The 22,590-nt window shown below is 38.8% G+C and overlaps 1 protein-coding gene across 1 annotated transcript; it reads left to right on the forward strand.

Annotated features, from left to right (window-relative positions):
* The first annotated feature begins 25 nt into the window (after nucleotides 1–25).
* DEPDC4 (DEP domain containing 4) lies at nucleotides 26–21,320 on the forward strand. The gene is made up of 9 exons (XM_044677980.1): nucleotides 26–164; nucleotides 1,989–2,400; nucleotides 2,489–2,634; nucleotides 11,826–12,009; nucleotides 14,281–14,507; nucleotides 15,078–15,220; nucleotides 15,317–15,442; nucleotides 16,130–16,208; nucleotides 21,145–21,320. The coding sequence occupies exons 1-9, from the start codon at nucleotides 26–28 to the stop codon at nucleotides 21,318–21,320; spliced, it is 1,632 nt and encodes a 543-aa protein (XP_044533915.1).
* Nucleotides 21,321–22,590: the final 1,270 nt, after the last annotated feature.

A 22,590-nucleotide genomic window follows, 5' to 3' on the forward strand; every position in this document is an offset into this window, starting at 1 on the left:
GGGGCAGGAGAGGAGGAGTCTGAGCATGATGGCGGTTCTTTTGACTCCGCGGTTCCGCAGGCTCAGCAGCCAGAGCGAACTCCGGCTTCAGCGGCGGGACGACCTTCGGTTCCGGCTCAGCACCGGGAGCGGTAGCACCCGGAAGAGGAAGACTGTTATCACAGGTGAACTTTTTTTGGAGGGAAGGGAAAGTGGTGGCCAGTCTTTGGATTCAATTTCCTCGAAATTAAGGAGGCCTAGCCCCGCCCCCGCCCGTCCATCCCAATGCAGACTGACCAATTCCACCCAGGTCCCATGTAGCCCCGCCCACTCCCTGTCTAGGGCCGCCCCCTCCCCTTAGGCCCCGCCCTCACCCGACCTTAGTAGGGGCGGCCTCTGCCCAGTTCTCCCAGCTACCTTATCTCCCCCTCCCTCTTCTGTAGCCCCTCCCCCTGCCCTGATAGACCTCAATCTTCTTGCCTAGATCTATGATCTACCTACCCCTGCCCAGCCTCAATCAGGACCCTCCAGTCTCTTAATATAATATTTTTTTAAACCCTCACATTTTGTCTTAAGAGCGGTAAGGGCTAGGCAGTGGGGGGTTAAGTGACTTGCCCAGGATCACACAGCTAGGAAGTATCTGAGGTCAAATTTCTCTATCTAGGTCTGGGTCTCAATCAATGAGCCACCCAGCTGCCCCCAATATCCCATCCTTCTTACCTAGTTACTTCTCTTGCCCAATTCTGCCCAGTCTCTGCTAGCCTGCCCTCTGACCAGCTGATCTATTCCAGCCCCCTCCCTGGAACTACCCAGCTTCCCCCTACCAAGTTCCTCCCCCTATCCAGCCCCAATCTTCCCTTCACCTGGCTCCTGATAGACTCTGGGATTGTCACTTTCTCCTTTCTGCCCATAGGTAGTGGTTCCAAAATAGGCAGCTCTTACTTTGAAATTGCACTAAGGCAGGATAGCATTGGACAGAGAGCCCTCTTCTTCTGCTGCATTTGGGTCTTTGTTACAGTTTTCTAAGGGCATTGGAGAGTTCTTTGCTTTTTTGTTATGTGTGTCTATTGCCCCACATCATAGGGAAGAAAAATAAGATGGAGCCTTAAAAGCCAAAAGGTCCCTTTAGTTTCAGTGTTCCTCCCTCTGCATATTTAAAGATTGACTAGGAGGTTGGACTGATTCTATCCTCCTCCCAGCTTCCTGCACAGCTCTAATACACTGTCTGGTGAATATGCTATAAAATGTCTAAAACAGTGATGGGCAACCTTTTGAGCTTGGGGTGTCAAAATTCACCAAAAAACTGAGCATAACTTGGGTGGTGTGTTACTTCAAGGAAAAAAAAAACATAATTTCACGATACATATAGTTTAAATAACAAAAATGTATAATTATAATATATAACTGTACTTAATAAACCAAAATAGGTAAATTAATATAGGTAGAATTGTCATCTATAGTGGATAGAGTGTCTACACTATACTATAGCAAATGTTTCATCCTCAACATGCAGCCCCATACTTCTTGGCCGCATGTCATCAAAAATGGCTATGTGTGTCAGAATAGGTTTGCCATCACCAGTCTAAAAGGAAAGGAGGAGAAACAGGTTAGAGTATCCAGAACCCATAATAAGATAATAAGAATTGGCTTGATATGCCAACCTTGGTATAAATGCATAATGAAAATTATACTGTCCTAGTTCCAGAGTTATTCCTCGTGTTAAAGAGATCCAGAATCCTGCCAATGAATCTGAAATCACTGAAGTTTAGTCACACAGGTTGAGTGCTGTTTTTAGCTTGGCAGAGGAATCTTGTCATATAGTTATTTTAAATGTGGGTCACCATCACAAATTGCAAACATTCCATAGTTCGTATAAGATAGGAAAGGAAATTTATTATGAAGTTGGCAAGAATATGTTTCACAAGCGACATAAGGTTCACAAAAATAAATGAAATTATATATATTTGAGTAATCTCAAGTCCTCAGCATATGTCTGAATGTTTTTCCAGGATGCTCCGGTCCTTTTCAAGCTACTCAGCTGTGGAATGGTATCATTCACTCTCTTCATACGCAAGTGGAAATAAAAAGACGACGACAACACTTCAGATCTTACAAAGAGTGTTTTACAGGTTCAGATGCTGTTGATGTAGTATTAGGTCATCTTATGCAAAATATCTCCTTAAGCAGCAGTGACATCTCCCGTCTAAATGGAGTGCGTCTTTGCCAGGCTCTCATGGATCATAAGATATTTGAACCAGTAGGAATAAAATTTTTCAAAAGTGAAAAAGAATTGGAATTTGAAGATACAAATAATAGTCTCTATAGGTTTCTGGGCTATGATCCCACTCATGGCTTATCTAAAAGAAATGACGATCCTAAAAATATGGGGCTTGATCCAATAAAAGCAAAAGGACTCTCCAGGTTAGTGATAATATAGTACTACAGAATATGAATCTTAAACATTTGGGCTTCTAAGTGAAGAAAAATAATTCTGTTTTGTTTTTAATAGAGTAGAAGATGAAATGATTTCAAATCCTTTAGCACAAGAAATTGATGAGAAGACAATTGAAGAACTAATTCATACTCTAAGTGGGCATACATCTTCCCCTCCAGATATCACAGTTGCCAAACCAGTTCAAGTACTTTCAAAAAAAGGTAATTGAAGACCTATTTGTATTTGTAAGTGCTTAACAGAAATGTTTATGGTAGTAGTAATTAGAAAAGACATAAGTCATTTGTATAAACCTTAATGTAATGTAAGGAGTACGATAGCTATGGGATACTATGTACATTTTTTTACCTAGTGAAAAAGGACCTTGTATACTTTATTCCAGTTAATTCAGCAAATATTAAGGGCCTTTTATTTCCAAGACAGTGTGTTGGACACTGGAGATATACACACACAGCCCTTGACTTCAAGAAATTTACTTTAAACCAAGTACGAATTTTTAACTGTTTTAAGTGTAAAGTAATATTTTTGATCATTTTCCCCCTGAACATCTAAGATCCTCTCAATTATTGACTAACTAGAGACCAATGACTCTCTTTATGTCAGCATTTCCTTTGTCATCTTTCTGCTCAGGCATCTAGATGCAGGGTATATATTATAATCTCATAAAATATTTCTCTTCAGAACAGCATATATTATTTCTACTATACAAATTCATTTTTGTAGCATTCATGGCTAATAGACACAATCTGTAACCAATAGTAAATTGAGTTTCAAAAGATTAACAAAGCAAGTAAAGATAATTCATCATGCCCAAAGCCAAATTCTTCTGGTACATACAATATACATAAAGTCCCAGAATTCTCATGCTGGAAGGGACCTTTAGCTATCTACAGGCCCATCCCCTCTACTAAAAATGAGACAACTAAGGCCAACTTGTCTAGGATCACACCATTGGTTACCAGCAATACCAAAAATAGAACCCACGCCTCTCAGTTCAAGCTTTTTTTGGAACCTCTTTGTAAAATAGTAAACTAGAAAATATCTAAAATTAAAAACTAGGAAAAAAAAAAGCCTAACTGAGCAGGATTTTTTGATATCTTTGTCACAGAACTTAATTGCTACACTTGGAAAATCAGCAATGTTTTAGTTTATGGAGAGGTTACTTTTTTTTTGACTTGTCTATTTTAATAAGTCACTAATAAGGAATTTTCCTACGTTCAAAGGTTCTTCAGAGACTTGTTTTTTTAAAAATGCCATCTTTCCATATGATTTCCTAACATCTATCAGCACAACTTTTTTTTATTGTATTTGTTTCTTTTCCTGAAAAATGAAGCAGCCATAACAAAGTATTTAGGTCTCAAAATCAACTGTTAGCTCTTAAGAATATGTATCTGCTTTATCTCTGATACAATTATGGAGTAATTGATCATACTGAATAAGAGTACAAATAAAAAATGAAGAGCTTTTGAAGTTAAGTAAGATTTGATAAAATATCTGTTAAAATCCCCATCTAATAAGGTGAACCAATAAAAGGCTAAATTGACAGTGGTTCTTATCCACTGCCATCTTATTTGGGGTGGAAGAGAAAAATTTAGGTACTGTCTGCATTGTAGAAGGTCTTCACCAAGAACTTACAACACTAAATGAAATCACAGTCTTGAAAAAAAACAAGAAATTGTTTTTTAAAATTGGATACTTAGGTAGTCTTATTCCAAAATGAACAATCCATTTTATGTTTGGCAAATACCTCAAAAGATCCATAATTGGGGCATCTTGGTGGCTCAGTGGATAGAGGCCCTGGGTTCAAATGTGGCCTCAGACACTTCCTTGCTATGTGATCCTGGGCAAATCACTTAACCTCATTTGCCTAGCCCTTCCCACTCTTCTGCCTTGGAACCTGTACTTACTATATTGATTCTAAGAAGTTAAGAGTTTGAAAAAGAAAAGGAGAGGAGAAGGGAGAGAAAAGGAGGAGCAAAAGAAAAGATCCATGTTTGCATCCACACAGTTGACTACTCTTTCCAGTAGCATTAATTTGCAACCCCTCCTTAGATGAGTTGCTCTTGCCAAGAAATTCATCACTTGTTGCCCATATTCATGGCAGTGAGCCCCTTGGATGTCAGCTAGGCTAGTCCTTAGGGAGTGGACACAAAGGCCATCAGCTGGGATGAGACCTGTTAGAATTTGTGTTCTGCTGAGGTCACCTTGAAAACCCAGTCTTCTCTGTGTCATAACAAGACCCTGGAGCAGGATTTTTGTGGAGGAGTTGGAAATTACAGTAATTTAAAGTTCTCACCTGACCACTTAACCTGTAATTTCAGGGAAGTTCCAGAGTCATTTGGGATCCATTACTTCACAAGGACCAATGGAACCACCTCCAAATAGTTAACAAATATCTGTAGCTTGAAAAGTTCCTGAGTTTAAGATTTAAATTTATGGTAAGAAGTGAAGCTATAGAAGTCACCCATCTTTAGTCTGCAGTGCTAGGCCTGGGTCTGGGCAACAGAAGATAAGGGAGCTCCTTCGATTCATTTGCCAGAAGAGAATGAAGCAGGATTGTTAGCCAACCAGTAAACAAATAATGGAGCACCTACTATGCCAGATATTATATGAGTTTTTTCAGTTTATAAAGGCACATGAGATCAATCCTTCTCTTTAAGAACTCACAATCCAGTTGGGGAAGTTATATATAAAATAAATAGGAAGTTCCTTTTTTTAAAACTATACAAACAGGGCAGCTGGGTAGCTCAGTGGAGTGAGAGTCAGGCCTAGAGACGGGAGGTCCTAGGTTCAAACCCGGCCTCAGCCACTTCCCAGCTGTGTGACCCTGGGCAAGTCATTTGACCCCCATTGCCCACCCTTACCAATCTTCCACCTATGAGACAATACACCAAAGTACAAGGGTTTAAAAAAAAAACAAAAAACTATACAAACTTCAGCAAAATGTTTAAAGTGTCCAAAACTAAGTATATCTTTGTCTGGACTCCTAAATCATGAGTGTCCTTGAACCTTGAGCTTATATGAACCCCCTTAACCTAATTTTTCTCACTTTGGTAATTCTCTACTTCCCCTAATTTGCTATTGCCAGCAGAAAAAAATCCATGTTGAGGCTACTAAGCTTCATTTTTGCCCCTGCTGCTCATCAACAATTTTTTTATTCATCTCTTGTTAAGTCCCTAGTAAACTCTTTCCTCCAATCTGAAATCCCAATATCACTCCTCTTTCTCTCAAAGAATCACCTTGTTTCTAATTTCATCTTTTAGAGGACTCATTAACTTGTTGGGTTGACTTCACCAAGGCTGTCTTTTGTCAGTGCCTGGACTGCTATGGAAAATAACCAATCTTTTTTTTCAGCTTCTCTAACATATACCTCTAACATATAATTCAAGACATCATCATCACAACTCTGTTCCCTGTTTTTAGAATTCTTTCCCCTATCTTCATTATCTATTGAATTGCAGCCTGTCCGTACCTCTTTGAGTAAGCCATCCCTTGAGGGAGTAAGTGACCTTTCCCCCTTCAGATCTCACATGATACATTGTACACTTATCATGTGTTCTTTGTATTATTGGTGTCATATCTCCTAATTCCTCCACCAAAGTATTCTTCTGATGTTTCATTAAAGTGTAAAGAGTTCTAGAAAGCCAACCAGCAGACTATAAATTTTGGCAGGTCTTATTAACATAAAAGAAAGATTACAGTATTAATATTTTGTTGGTTTATGTTTTCTGTTAACCAAAGACCAACCCTAAGTTCAGGCATCACCTATATAGATATAGGTAATGAATTTTTCAGCCACAGCATCTCTCAAGGAATTTCTACAAGCTAAATCACACAGAAATTGTAAGCTTTGTCAGCAAAGATGAAATTATGATCTTTCAAGTACTAAGTAGGGGTATCCCTCTACTAAGCCATAAACTCCATGAAGGTAGGGACTATGCATTTATTGCTACACTTACCTCAGTGCCTAATACATTTTTTCTGTATACATTAGGCCCTTAGTAAATATTTGCTTTGGAAATAAACTTTAATATCCAGCCACTGGGGATTTTTCTTTGAGCCATTATAGTACTTGTTAGCATTATATTATTATTATAGTAATATATCAATATAGCTTTATTAATATAAGTGTTATTATTATATAATAACTATGTAAGGGGTAAAAGGGGGTTTTGATTGAATATATTAAAAGGTTAGGTTGCCAGGGAATTGAACAATTATCAATTCCCAATAAGTAGAGAGATGAAAAGAGGGTAAAATAAGAGATTTGTATTTAAGTCTGGGCTTTACTCTGGCAGGGCTCCAGAGGCCCAGCCAGAGCCTAAAAGTCAATTAACAAGGGTTTTAGGCACAAGGGCTTCTCCCAATCAAGGTAACCTTCCAGAGGCTAGTACCTCCTGGGAAGTTAAAGGAATCAGCTTTCACTCACCACATGTAGTTCTAAGAGAGAGATTTAAGAGCAGTCTCACCAAGGTCCCAGGGTCCCAGGTCCAGAGCTCCTCCATGTCCAAGCAAGAACCAGAAGAGAGCCCTGAGCTCCCTGAGGTCTCTTTTTCTAGGGGCCTGTTTTGAGTCACTTCCTGTGCTCACCTCTTATTTTACATGTCCAATCACAACAGACGCTTTTCTTAGGACTGCCCGGGAGGCAGTTCTGATTTGTCACTCACTAGCACATGTGGGTTACAGACCTCCCAACTTGTGAGTTAAGTTGGAGATGTTTTCACCTTTGGTGATTAAATCTAAAGATGGGTAGGGTAGATTTAATCTAATTATCACAACTATTAAATATCTAACTAGTATAGCACTTGTTAGTAGATTAGAGGATTTCTTCTTTGAACTGTTTCAGCAATCATTATTGCTCATTTGGAATAATGTGCTGTCTCATATTGATATATAACTGGGGAGAGCCACATGCCTTCTTTTTCCAAACTGATTATAAATTCCTTAAGAGCAATGACTATATCTTTTTTAAAACATTTCCTTTTGTCTTAGAATAAATACTAAGTATTGGTTTGAAGGCAAAAAAGCAAATCCTTTTCTTTTCAAGTAAGGGCTAAGCAATTGGGGTTAAGGGACTTGCCCAAGGTCACACAACCAGTAAATGTCTGAGGTCAGGTTTGAAGTGAGGAACTCCTATGTCCAGGCCTGGCTTTCAATCCACTGATCTACTCAGCTATCCTGATAATGACCATGTCTTAAGCTTCTTTGTATCCTGTGTCAAATCTGAAGCCTACATTGAGTCCATAACACTCCCAAGTATGACCCAAACTATATTGAAATATAATTGGGAAATTTTTAACAAAATAAATAAAAGTATAATAAAACATAAATACTTATACATTTTAAAAACTAAATCAAAATATGTGGCCTACAGGGATTCTTATGTACTGTTTAGTGGCCCTGTTTCTATTTGATATCACTGGCCTATAGGACTCTGCACTGTGAAGTGTTTATAAGAGGTGGTAAAATATTCATGAAAATATGGATTAAAGATTGAGACCATCTGTCTGCTCTTATCTAAGGCCTTTTTCTCCAGAAATTAACCCCTTTAAAATTGCTCCCTAATTTTTAATTTCTTCATCCAGTCTCCTTATCCAAATCTTGTGCTTATCTGTGACTACACACATACTAAGATCTCTCCCTTCCTTTAAAAAAAAAAAAAAAAAAAGAAATAATTTGACCCTCCTGGCTTTTGAAGCTCATGACATAGATCTGATCCTTTCTCTTTTAACTTTACATTATGGTTCACCTCATCTTTCCCTCTTTATTTCAGATTATTTCCCAGCTGGTGGTACCCTACAGCCAAACAGATTTATTTGATGTTTCCCATTATATATGCTTCCATCTCCTGTCTCTGTGTTATTTGTCCTGACTCTCCTCATCCCCACCTCTTAGAATCCCTGGTACTTTCAAGGCTCAACTCAAGGATCACCTACACAAAGACCCCTCTTGATTCCTGACCATTATTAGTGATCTTGACTGAAGATTACTTTATATCTCTGTTGATTTAACTTAATTGAGTACACCTTCTCTTCCCACTAGAATCTAAGCTCTTTAAAAATGCCATACTAGAGGCAGCTGGGTGACTCAGTGCATTGAGAGCCAGGCCTCAAGAAAGGAAATCCTGGGTTCAAATATGACCTCAGACATTTCCTAGCTGTGTGACCCTGGGCAAGTCACTTAACCCTCATTACCTCACCTAACCAATACATAGTATTGATTCTAAGACAGAAGGTAAAGGTTTAAAAAAAAAAAGTAAAAATTCTGTATTGATCATTTAATAAATGTTTTGTTTTTTTTAAATTTTAAGCCACAATGGTCTTTTTTTTTCATCCCTACCTTAATATAGGGAGGATCATAGGATTCTGGATATGGAGCAGGATGAAACCTCAGAACCCATCTCATCTATTCCCATCCTACAAATACAGAAACTAAGGCACAGCACAATGAGTGACTTTGCCCAGAGTCTTGCAAGTAATACATATCAGAGACAGACTTTGAACCCAGGTCCTCTTACTTTACCCTCTCATCAGTTAGCATTTAATAAATGCTTATGTGCCATGTACCAGTTACTAGAGATACAGTTGCAAAAGTGAGACAGCCTCTGCCCCCTGAGAAGCTTATATTCCACAAGGGGAATACAGCACAGATCAGCAGATGGTGGTCCAGAAAGGGTTCTTTGATCAAAATAGTCATAGAGGTTGTGAATGGAGTCGTGGGAGATTGTCACACTCTTTCAGGAGCAATGATTTGACTCACATTGGTCACTGATTTAATGATTGTTCCCTGAACAAAAGGTGAAATTGTAAGGAGAGAGTTACATTTGCAGCAGCAAAGCAGATGGCAGAATGCTTGCATTGGCCAGGGCTTGAGGAGGTGAATCTGATCTAGGCTGGGTCAAATGGTCTTCCTGACCTTTCAGTCCTTGACCTCGATCCCATTCTCTCCTGCTCTGGAGGAATCTGTCTCATATTCTTATCTTTAATATCTTATTCTTGACTTCTCTGCTTACTTCAAACATATAAGTTGCCTTGCTTTGGAAAGAACCTTCATATGAACCTGTGGCTCTCTTCATGTTTTGTACAGTGTGTCTCTTTACTTTCACCATCATGCTTCTCTACTACCCAAAATGCAGGTGTGGAAGAAAGAATTGTCAAGATAGGGGGAAATGATCAGATTGACTTTTAAGATAGATATAGCAACACTAAGCCTCATAGTATCTTCATTTCAGTTCATGAGTCAGTGGGTAAACTCCTGTTTGAATAATGTCAGCTTCAAGCAGTGCTAAGAATAAAAAGAGATCTGATTTTTGGCTAGATGGTTACTTAAACAGTGCGGTGTAGGTACAGAATGAATATAATTTCAGATACGGTGCTTTAAGGAGACAACCCAAAAAGCTTTCTTAAAAAGCACAATCATGGAATTTCACAACTAGAAGGAACTTCGTAAATCATATAGCCAAGGAGATTCTTTACCTTTTCTGTCATGGATCCCTTTGGGTAATCTTACAAAGCCCAGGGACCCCTTTCTCAGGATAATATTTTTTGAAAGGAAAACACAAAACATTTGAGATTATGGAGTAAATAGGTGATATTGCAGTGCTTTTCAAAAGAAATTCAGAGACCACAAATTAAGAATCCCGATCTGATCCGATCCCATCATTTTAGAGAGACAGCATGGTAGGAAAACAAGGACACGGGCCTTGCAGTAACAACACTTCGCTTCTCGCTTCTCTTCCTGCTCCCGTCTCTTACTAGCTGTGCACCTCTGAACAGGACCTTCTCTGGCCCCTAATTTCCTTCTGGGAAAATGAGGATGATATGACTTGTCCTGTTACCTTCCACACGTCGATGGTAGTGATTAGATGAAAGAATATGTATGTGAGATCATCTCAGGCCCAGAAGGAGCACTGTCAGTGGAAGCTTTCTGGCCCCGGGCCCAAACACGTCTGGCCTGATTCCGTGTGGCTTCCATATACTACCATAGACCCATGACAGTTGTTGGGTGGACCCTTTCTTTTGCCTTCTAAATTTCATTTTCTTACACCAACCCTTCTACAACTTAAAATATACTGCTCTGTTAGCAATTTCCATATATATATATATATATATATTTTTTTTTTTTAATTGACAAAAGTATTTAGAGGGTTTCTGAGCATTTTCTAGTAGCTAGATGGTACCATAGTAGAGCACTGGACTTGAAGTCAAGAAGACCTAAGTTCAAATCCTGCCATAGACACTTACTAGCTTTGTGATCCTGGCACTTAACCTCCATCTGCCACAGAGTTTACTCATCTGTAAAGTGGGGAAAATAGCATTCCCTCCCAGGACTATTATGAAGATCAAATAAGGTGCCATCTGTAAAGCACCTTGTGATCCTTGAAGTTCTTTATGGATGCTTGCTCTTATTGTTCTAACAACTCTGTGAAGTAGTCTGCAAGCATCATTGTTCTCATTACCAGTGAGAGCACTGAGAATCCTAGCAGTAAAATGATTCACTCAGGGTGAGGGAATTAGCATCAGTCAGTCAGCCAATGGCTACCAAGTGTTTTTTAAGTACGTGAGCTGAAGGGATACAAGTAAAGGCAAAAGAGAATCCTTGCCCTCAAGGAGTTCACGTTCTAACCAGGGAGATGACAGACTAAAACTGTCTATAGTTTGCAGTGTGAACATGAAGCCATCTCAGGCAAGGGCACTAGCATTGGGGATGGAGCCAGAGAAGGCCCCTGCTGACTCATGAAGAGAGCCAGAGGGGGAATGGGGAGAGGGAAGGAGGCACCGAGCTGGGAGACCGAGTGAGTTGGGAGGCAGCCTTCAAGCCAAGGGTTTGCCAGCCCCCAGGCAGCTTTCCATCAGCTCCATCACAGTGGTCCTTGCATTGTTCCTGCCTCACTGATGTTGCAGTCACCAGGTTCTTAGAACCAAGGAGACTTGATTAGTCATTTATTGAACTGCATTTGTTTATAGTTTTCTTATTTTAAATTGTCATTTGTTTCCTACATGCATATCCTTCACCTCAGCGTATATTCTTACAGTGTACAGAGTTTTTTCTTTTTCCATTTCCCATATTATGAGGCAACAAAGCAAGGTGGAGAGAAAGGGCAGGCCTTGAAACCAGGAAGCCCTGGGTTCCAATCTAGCCTTTGGCATAGAATGACTGTGTGACCCTGGGCAAGACATTTGTCTTCTTACTGTCCCCAAAAAACTCAAGACAAATTGAAAAACAGATGCTAAGATCTACTTTAGCCAAGAAAGTCTCCTCACCGGGAGCTTCTTAAAGTCACAGGACTGGTCCAAAAACTGCTGCTAATTAGTAGAAATCCCTGATTAGAATTTGACTATTAATTTGTATGCCTTAGTGATGATGGGTTTTTTTTTCCTTTTTCTTTCTTAAGTTGTGGAAGATGTGTGGAAAGAGCAAACCTTGTTAAGAATCCTCCAATTAATTCACCTTCCAATCTTAGAAAGGATTTTAGAGCCACCAGTTAAAAGACAGAATGTTCATTTGAACCAAGAAGATCTTATCATCCCAAATACTTGCTTAGATAGAGAAGTTATTCATGGCCTCAGCTTGTCTGAGTAAGTATGCATCTTAATTCTCAGAGATAAAAGGTTACATAAATGTTAGTTGTTATTACTGCTATTACTAAAAGCTTTCTTGCTCATATTTTGTATTTGATGTTATAAGTTGTATAGTAATACACATAAGAGAATATGGCATTTATCCTCTAATATAGTTTCTGTGAATTCTCTCACATTTCCATATTCAACATACATATTAATATGCATACACATGTCTATATATATATAAACATATATGTGCATATACATGCATGCAAACCTGCACATGTCCCTCTACAGATAGATAGATAGCTCTAGACATCAAGGGTTCAATTTGGCTAAACTATGGGCTCTAAAATCAAGGCAGATAAACGTTTTCCTCTTTCAGAATTGGCCCTGGCCTGTGTTGCTCCTTACTCTGGTATATAAGAAAATCAAACATGGTTTTCATCTAGCCTTTCAGTATTGTTTATTATTTTGGGGGATTTTTTTTTTAAACCTGAAAAAGTGGATCTGTAATCTCATTGACATAATTCTTCCTTGGGTTTCAGTTTTGAAATAAAGGAATTGAACCAAAAGGCCCTCAGTCGGTGATCCTGTGATCCTTCCAGGGATGAGGTCTTACTCCATCCTTCCCTTGATATGTGAAGATGCCATTAGAGCACTTTTAGATCATCCAACAATTATCCAGCTTCCTCTTCTTTTGGGTTCCATTTTTTTCCTTAATACTTATTGACATCTTTTGGGTTTTACATCACTTTCATTCCTAAGTGCATTCCTTTTCCTCCCCTGTCCAGCAATTAAAAAAGAAAGAGAATAAAAAAGAGTTCAGTAAAACTAAGCAGCTAAGGGAACAGCTGGGTAGCTCAGCGGATTGAGAGCCAGGCCTAGAGACGGGAGGTCCTGGGTTCAAAAGTGGCCTCAGACATTTCCTAGCTGTGTGACCCTGGGCAAGTAACTTAACCCCCATTGCCTAGCCCTTACCTCTCCTCTGCCTTGGAGCCAGTACACAGTGTTGACTCCAAGATGGAAGGTGAGGGTTTAAAAAACAAAAAAACCTAAGCAGCTAAGTCTGGCAGGCTAGTACCCTCGGTTTCCAAAGTGTCTGAATTTTTCATATCACTTCTTACAGCATAGCAATGACCCATTCTGTTTCCTTATCACAGTTTGTTTAACCTTGCCCTAGTCTACTTTGTTTCCAGTTCTTTGCTACTACAGAAAGTGCTGCTGTGAATATTTTGGTGTGTACAAAGCCTTTCTGTCTTTGACCTCTTTGGGGTGTACACTTAGCAGTGAGATCTCTGCTTTGAGGGCTATGTGGGCATTTTAGGCACTTTTATAGTATCATTACAGATTGCTTTCCAGAATGTTTGGATCAGTTGTAGCTTCCCAACAATGCAATGCAGTATCATGCTTGTCTTTCCACAGGCCCACCATCATTAACTATTCCCATTTTTTGGCCGTCTTTGCTAAATGTGGGAAAAAACTTCAAAATGATTTTGATTTCTCTTGTCTTCTTTTCAGCGATATGGAACATTCACTCATATGGTTGTTGATAGTTTGCAGTTATTTCCTAGAGAACTCTCATCCATATTCTTTGATCACCTATTCCTTAAGGAATAATCCTACATCTCATTAAAGCACCCTCTCCTTGGTTCTTGTCCATAGCTCAGTACTGGTTGTGTCGCACTCTGCTTACACCCACCATGTGTGTCTCCATCGTCCCCAGAGTAATCCTCAGGTTTGATTCTTTGGAGACACCAGTGTCTTCTGTCTTGCGCCTTTTCAGCACCAGTAGAACGTTGATATTAAAATCAGAGGCTTTCATTTTAGGGAGTACGATAGGATCCTTAAAGGAGCTCTGTGCTTTCCCAAAGGCAGTCTTGCCCTCTCTCCTCTGATCCTGGGTCCAACATTTACATTGTCTCAATAAGGCACATAAACTGTTGGACAATAAATCAAATCTATTACTTTGAGCATTTGAAATATTTCTCACTGTTGTTGAAAGTTTATATAATGAGCACACAATGGATAGAGCGCCAGGCTAACAGTCAGGAAGCTCTGGGTACAAATCTAATCTCAAACACTAACTAGCTGTGTGACCCTGGGCAAGTCACTTAACTCTAATTGGCTCACCTGTACTGCGATGTTCAAACAGAAGTTAAGGGCTTTTAGAAATTAATTAATCAATTTTAAAGTTTATATGGTAGATATGTATATAATATAGCATTAATGCTTTTTTTTTTCCTATTAGCTAGAAATATTAACTTATTTTATTTTTTTTTCTAGGATTGACAGTTGGCTTAACGCAGCAATTGAATGCCTGGAATATTTCCCCGACCAGCTAATAGTGATGGTTAGTCAGCAGTTAGTTCAGAATGCTAATGAAGAAACAAAACTAAGCAATCATAAGAAGATATTCTTTGATGTTATAGTAAAGTATTATAATCAAGAGAAAGACTGTTTACTTAATGACAGTTATTCTGATGTTCATTCAGGAATTATTGAACTTCTGGGTAAGTGAAATTTCAAGAAGGAAATAGTTCATCTAAGTTAATTTTTTATCACAGTAAGGTATATTTAAATTTAAAAGTTGAAGATGGAAAATTTTAATTACTTTTGCATTTTGTAGTTTGTGTTTTTTTAATCTGGTGACTCTTTTTTTTAACCCTTTCATCTTAAATTCAGTACTGTGTATTGGTTCCAAGGCAAAAGAGTGGTGAGGACTTGGCAATGGTGATTAAGTGACTTGCCCAGGGTTACACAGCTGGGAAGTATCTGAGGCTAGATTTGAACCCAGGACCTCCCGTCACTTAGCCTGGCTCTCAATCCACTGAGCCACCCCAGCTGCCCCTTGAATCTGGTAACATTTTAACAAGATTCAGACTGCCAAATGACTTTTAACTAATACAACTTTTCAAGGTCTTTAAGTAGCCACACAGTTTTAACATTTAAACTGAGTACTGTGCTTAATTCTGTAGCTTTTTTTAGTGATTTTTGTCTTAGAGCATGCTCTGGTATTTAAAACGTGTCTATTGCTACATTTATTGATGTGCATTTTGAACTGTTTCTAACCCATGTAACAGAGAATGGGAAACAAGCAGAGGCTCTGGAAGCATCCCAGCTCTATCTGAGACTACTGTGTCCCAGTGTCAGGGAAGAATTACGTAGACTCTTGACCTTTATGGCTGCAGCAGCAGACCCTCATGGCTACAAGTTACAAAAGCAGGTCAGAGTAGTATTTGACAAGTGACTGGCTTGGCATTTTCCTATCATTCTTTTAGAAAATGGTTGCACCCTATTAATTTTATTTTCTTTTTTGCAGTATGATAATAGAACAGTGGTCATGAAAATGCTTTCTAAAGCTGTTTTTCAAAACAAGTCATTGTCAAAAGAACAGACTGAGCGGTTGGTCCAATTTCTGCTAGAGAACCATTGTGAACTTCTTAAGGTACCTCTTTTATCTTCCCTTGGCACATTTGCACCAAGCTATTTAATTTCATTTTATTTAGGTATTTGTTTTAACAAGTATTTGTCATCTCTCTCCCTCTGCCCTACTCCCTGCCCTCAATGAGGAGTAAAAATAAAACTTTCATAACAAGCTCACTTATTCCAGCAAAACAAGTTCCCGTGTCCTAATTCTGCATTTTTAGACCATCCCTATTGTGGCAGGAGGCAGCTGATTCGTTCAGCCTTCTAGACTCTTGGCATCGATCAGATTTCTCCAGGCTTTTTAAAGTATTTTTTTTTAAAACCCTTACCTTCTGTCTTAATAACAACTCTTAAGACAGAAGAGCAAAGGCTAAGCAAACAGAGTAAAGTGAATTGCTCGGGTCATACAGTAGGATGTATCTGAGGTCAAATCTGAACCCATGTCTTCATGATTTCTTAAGCCTGGTGTTCTATCCACTAACCCACCTAGCTATCTGTTTTATAGATGGACCAACCATGGTCACACTGCTAGTGTCAGAGGCCAGATTTGAATCCACGTCTTTCTGATTCTACATACTTTGCTTTATCTACTGTACCCACAGTAATGCGTGAATTAATTAGGTTTTACTGTTTATGGATTCTGGGCAGAAACCACACTTTATATTCTTCATTCTAATTAAGCCAAATATTATCTGTTTTGACATAGACACCTTTGAATTTGCTGGACCTGGTGAGTAGGAAATTCAGAAGCCTTCTTCTCGGAGAAGATCCAGATATTATATCAGGTACAAAACTGAAATGCATGTGTACAATACTGCTCAGTGCCTCTCGCACTTACATTCAGTAAGGCTGTTGCTATTACGTAAGCACCTCTTGCACTGAAGGCACTCTCAGAACTGCTCAGGTTATAAAAATAGAGTCCCTGCTCCCAAGAAACTTAGGGTCGGGGGGTGGGGAGGGAATGAGGATAGGGAGAGAAGCTGGGGCAGGTACACAAATGACTAATGTGTGGATCATACATTAGAATATAAGTAAGTCTGTAAGAAAAGTGACAGTGGCATGGAAGATTCAGCAAGGAAAGGAAGGCTTCATAGAGGAAAGGGGCACCTGAGTTTGGCCTGTTGGGGCAGCTAGGTGGCACAGTGAATAGAGCTAGGCCTGGAGATAGGAGGTCCTAGGTTCAGATCTAGCCTCAGATACTTCCTAGCTATGTGACCCTGGGCAAGTCACTTAACTCCATTTGCCTGGCCTTTGTCCTTTTGTTTTAGAGTTGTTACTAGGACAGACGGTAAGTGTTTAAAAAAACGAAAGAAAGTGTTTCAGTAGTCATGTCACTTCAGGAATGGAGGAAGTACTATACACAGGTACAGCAAGGGAACAGCGAGTATGTTAGTATTATCAAGTTATTAAAGGTAGCTCAGTTAAGCCAACTTTTTTTCATTTCTATTTCGAAAGAGCAAGTAGAATAGCATGCTCGTTCTTTTGACAGAGTTTTCATTATATTATGCTTTTGCCGAGTGAGTGATAGCATCCCTAGACTATCTTCCATAGCTGTTTTTTGACAACTTAGTTTATATTGTCTTCGAGTGTTTCTACTCTGACTTCTTCAGTTGTATATTGTTGGGGAAAAGAGGAGTTATAGGGAAGTGTGGGGATAGTCTTAAGAATTAGGGAACAGGGCCCAAAAAAGCCATCCCAGTGCCTTTTCTTTCTTACATCAAGTATGCCTAAAAGCATCTTAAGAACACACAATTGGGGGGCAGCTGGGTAGCTCAGTGGATTGAGAGTCAGGCCTAGAGATGGGAGGTCCTGGGTTCAAATATGGCCTTAGACACTTCCCAGCTGTGTGACCCTGGGCAAGTCACTTGACCCCCATTGCCTACCCTTACCACTCTTCCACGTAGAAGCCAATACACAGAAGTTAGGGTTTAAAAAAAAAAAAAGAACACACAATTGGTTCTTCTGATCCTAATTATTAAAATTCATATTTGAAAGATTTTTAGTTTCCTTTAATTTCATAAAACTATTTTTTTTAGTTTTTAGATTTTATCCATCAAGTGAAAAAATGTAGAAATTAGTAACAACATAGAAAGAGTTGCACTAAAAATTCCCAGAAATTTTATAAGACAAAAATTAGAATTTAAAAAATGTAAAGCTATCAAGAGCCATGGTTTCAGATAGCTAGTCATAAATATACAAAATCTGGCTAAGATAGAAGGTATGCTAAATATCAAAGGGAAAATTTGACATCTTGGGTATTACCAAGAAGTAGTACAATAGGCCTATGCTTAGAATATGGTCCTCAAATGGAATGCCTTATTCAAAAGGCAGAGGATTAGTTTAGTGAAAAGAGTAATAATAACATAGTTGGGTGTCTCAGTGGATTGAAAGCCAGGCCTAGATATGGGAGGTCCTGGGTGCAAATCCAGCCTCAGATATTTCCTAGCAGTGTGACCCTGGGCAAGTCACTTAATCCCCATTGCCTAATCCTTACTGCTCTTCTCCCTTGGAACCAGCACACAGTATTCATTCTAAGATGGTTAAAAAACAAACAATCATGCTCGTCCATGTGAGGAAATCTAGGAAATAGAGGGAAGAAACAAGGTTGAGAGCATTTGGGTAAAGACCACAGAAGCAAAAACAAGATAAGGATAGACTACCTCTGAACAAACAAAAAGGAAATAAATTAATTTGGGAAAGGCTGACCCAGGAACATGATCTAAAATTAATTAAAATTTAAATTATCTTGTCATCTACTGGAAAGCTCTCTCTTCCTAAAGCAGAGCGGCTAAAAATGTCCTGTTTGCTTTAACAATTCCATCCTTTAGTCAATCAGGAAGCCTGCATTAAATACCATCCATGTGCCAGAGACTGTTAGGCACTAGGTAGACAAATGCAAAAATAAAATAGCCCCCCTGTGAAAGAGCATACAATCTATTGGAGGAATACAACATGTCCCCTAGGAAAGATGGAGGGACCAAAAAAGGCTGCTTCTCACCAGCCAAGAAGAACTGATTGCTGGAATAAAACTGATTATAACTTTAGGAGGAAGTGATCACTTGAATTCAAAAAGGAAGTCCAATTGCCCATGTAATCCATCTTTTGGGAGAGTGGGATTCAAAGGGTTCAGAAAGGATCACAGGACCACAGCTCTGGAACTAGAAAGGACCTCTGAGGCCACCTCATTGAACCTCCTCGTCACTGTGAAAATGAGCAAACTGAAGCCTTAGGGAGTAGTGGGGGGTTTGAATGACTTGGCCAAGGTCGTATAAGGTAGTCAGGGTTAGAGGTTCCGCTCTGGAGTTAGCGTATTTAAATTGTACTGGACCGCTTGGTGTAGAACCTCATGGATTAAACTATTATAAGGGAAATTAACCTAGAAGATAGGGATTCTTCCAGTGTCTCTGTCTCTCTCCCCGTCTCTCCCCCTCCTCTCTATTCATCAGGCCACCTAGCTGCTCCTCTAATATTTGAGCTGCCCCAAAGTGGAATAGGTTGCTTCAAGACTTAATGGGTTTCCCTCCCCACAAGTCTTCAGTCAGAGACCAAACAACCACTTGTCTAGTATGTTTTAAAGGGATTCTTAATGTTCAGGTATGAATGATTCAGTAAAATAAAAGATATATTTTCTGGGAGTGCCAAGTGTTTCCATTCACCTAATCCAGTGATGGGCAAACTACAGCCCGCGGACCAGATGTGGCCCCAGGACATTATTCCCAATCTGACAAATACAATGAGGAGGATACAATACAGTGAAACTTCCAAAGAGTTGCCTTAGAAACAGACTGACAGATGAGCATTTCCTTTCCTTTGGCCCCTCTTTAAAAAGTTTGCCCATCACTGATCTAATTGATCTAAGTATAGGCTACTCTTTCCCCAAAACCTGTCACAGAAAACCCAAGTGGTCTGTAGCCAGTTACTTTTCACTATCTGCCTTTATGTGTGTCTTTTTTCCCCTTTTTATAGGCATTTTATTTTAAGGCTACATTTAGACCAATAATGAATGAATTTCCTAATGAAATTCCTAAGGAAATGGTTCTGACTAGTGATTACTAGATATGATAGTCTTTTTTTCCAGAAGGTCAAAAATGACAAATTTTCTGTTTCCCTAAATTAAATCAATCTCTTTGGGGTTCTTTCTACAGATGTAGGGAAGGCAGGCAGGATTTTTGGTTGTTTTATTTTCATGCATTTTTTCCCAATGTATAATTTGAGTTCATTTTATGACTTTTCTCCTCATTTTAGCACAGTGCATTGCCACATAGTAAGCTCCTAGTAAATGCACTTTCATCCATTCATTCATTCATTCATGAAGATAAACACATTAGAATTCCTCAATTTCTTCACTCTATTAAGTCCTTGTCTCAGACCTGTCATATCTATTCTTGTCTTCTCAATCCTGAAAGTCATGGTAGATTGGAAAAATATTCCTTTTATTTGCCTATAACCACATTTTAATCAGGCCATCAACAAGTATGTATTAATAAGCACCTACTCTGTGTCAGGCACTCTGTTAAGCACAATGGGGACACAAAGGAAAAGTGTCCATTAAATAAGGCAGTATGTAATCAAATGCCTGCAGAAAAGAAAATTAGCAAGACTTAAGCTACCTACTGCCAGTTCTGGCTTTAACCTAATCCTAAATGTTTTTGTACAGTTTGGATTTTCTAGAACTTTCTTATAGAATCAAACACTGAATCATGCCAGATGAATATGAATATATTTTAAGTTAGAAATATTTGGGGGCAGCTAAGTGGCTCAGTGAACAGAGAGCCAGACTTAGAGATGAGAGTTGTGGATTCAAATTTGACCTCTGACACTTCCTCACTGTGTGATCCTGGGCAAGTCATGTAACCCTAAATTGCCTAGCCCTTCCCACTCTTCTGCCTTGGAATCATTACTTAATAACAATTCTAAGACAGACGGTAAGGATTTTTTGTTTTGTTTTGTCTTTGTAAGGAATAGCTGTAGTATGGTGGTGTTGTCATGATATTTAACCACTATCTCCCTGTCCAGTGACTTATTATTATTCATTTTGAGATTTATTTATAATGATTTTTTCCTCTATACTAGTAGTTAATGAGCCTACAAAACCCAAGGGAACACAAACTTTAAAAAGCAGTTAATTCCTCTTGAGAATTCTCTCAAGAGGTGGTGTGATATGATATAGTGAATAGAATGTTGGACTGGGAATCGGGGGGGACCTGGATTCGAATCCTGATTTCAGACTTCACAAAAGCTGAGTAACACTGATCAGTTTTCTTAACCTCCCTTGGCCTCCATTTCTTCATCGGTAAAACAAGGTTAATAATAGCACCTAATACATAAGCTTGTAGTAAGGCTCAAACCAGGTATCTTCTAAGGTAAGGGATTCTACAAAGCTGAGAAGACTATAGAAGTGTTAACTGTTATTATCCTTTCCTTAGTCATAATTTCATTTGTATTTTTAGATCCTAGAGGTAGCACAGTGGACAGAGGACTAGGTCTTGGAGACAGGAAATCCTAAGTTCAAATCTGGCCTCAAGACTTCCTAACTGTGTGACCCTGGGCAAGTCACTTAACCCCAATTGTACATTTAAGTATAATATTTAATATGACTACTTGGGAAAAAATGGATTCAACATGAAGCAGTCTTGTTCATAAATGCATTTTTGTATAGTACTACAAGACCTACATAAATGTTTTTATTTTGTTCTCCAAACTGCATATTTTTATCTTAAGGTTTCACATTTTGTCAGCGTTTGACTCGTGAAGAATATGAAGAGCAAAAACAAAGGACAAATGAACAGCTCCAACAGTTGATTCAAGAGATTAACATCAGTTCCAGTATTCCTTTCAAACAGAAAAAGAAACTGATGAAGGAATTTCAGAAACATCATCCATCAGCTTTGAATTAACATTTGGGGGCAAGAAATTGGATGCCATTTTGTACACTGGGTTCTTGTAGAGGGTAGAGAGCATTTTTCTTTATACTGATTCCTTTTAAAACTACCAAATTAACACTTTAGTAGAAAGAAGGATGATTAAAAGTCTAGCCTCCAAATACTATGCTTAATCTATTCAGGAAACATTTAACTTTTCAAGAAACAAGTTCATCCCTCCCTCATTTATGCTACTGATTAGCATATCTGTGCTCCAATTACACTACTGAATGATTTAGAAATTATGCTGCTACTATCAGGGATCTGGTGCAGTCAAGTCCCTGAGTTACCTATCTGGATTTCATAGAAGAAATGTTTTTCACTGAAATTCAAGACAAGATTCTATGCTGATGCAATTTCCCCTTTGCTGCTAGAACATAAATGATTCAAGATGATCTGAAAATATATAACACAACAGAAGAGCCTCTTTAGTGTGGATACCCTTCCTCCAGTGTGGATTGCAGCCTTCCCCAAGTTCCAAGCCTTTGCCGTTCTTGCGTGTGCCTTTCAAGAAATCCTACAGACGTTCATTCCATCCCAAGCATCTTGAAGCCTTTCAGATTGTTCTAATATTTCATGTTTACTAGTGCAGCACTCTGCACATCAGCCATTTGTTTTCCTTCTCCCTTACTGCATGACCAATGCTTTCCTAGCCACGAATATCCACAACCTATTATTCCTATCATGAATCTTTTCGTTTGTTATTTTTTTCCAATTAAGCATTTTTTCTCTCTCTTCTAATCCTTTGATTAAACTAAAAAATTTTAATTAAAAACTAAACTAAAAATAAAACCTTCTTAACAATTAAGCATAGTTTAGTAAGATAAATTGCCATTTTGGCCATGTCCAAAAATCATGTCTCGTCCTACATTTTCTGTCCATTACATTCCTGTAATGCAATAGATTACCATGTTTACTTTCCAGCCTCTGGAAGTAAGCGTAGCATTGCACTCCTCAGAATTCTCATCCTTTTCCAATCTAAAGGTTTTCTCTATAATACTATTATTATAGTTAGGTGGTTCAGTAGATTGAGAGCCAGGAGGTCCAGGGTTCAAATTTGGCCTCAGACACTTCTTAGCTGGGTGACCTGGACAAGTCACTTAACCCTCAGTTGCCTAGCCTTTACTATTCTTCTGCCTTAGAACCAATACACAGTATTGATTCTAAAATGGAAAGCAAAGGTTTTAAAAATTATAATAATGTTTATATCATCGTATGAAATTTTTCTTCTAATTCCCTCTTCTTT

This window comes from Gracilinanus agilis, chromosome 5 (assembly GCF_016433145.1).
Source record: "Gracilinanus agilis isolate LMUSP501 chromosome 5, AgileGrace, whole genome shotgun sequence".
Lineage (NCBI taxonomy): Eukaryota > Metazoa > Chordata > Mammalia > Didelphimorphia > Didelphidae > Gracilinanus > Gracilinanus agilis.

What these genes read in the sequence shown, in the direction of transcription:
- DEPDC4 (XM_044677980.1), top strand. Translation starts at nt 26, where the DNA reads ATGATGGCGGTTCTTTTGACTCCGCGGTTCCGCAGGCTCAGCAGCCAG. An exon ending in TCAAGTACTTTCAAAAAAAG is followed by an intron (nt 2,635 to 11,825) that starts GTAATTGAAGAC and finishes TTCTTTCTTAAG; the next exon opens with TTGTGGAAGATGTGTGGAAA. An exon ending in GCTACAAGTTACAAAAGCAG is followed by an intron (nt 15,221 to 15,316) that starts GTCAGAGTAGTA and finishes TCTTTTTTGCAG; the next exon opens with TATGATAATAGAACAGTGGT.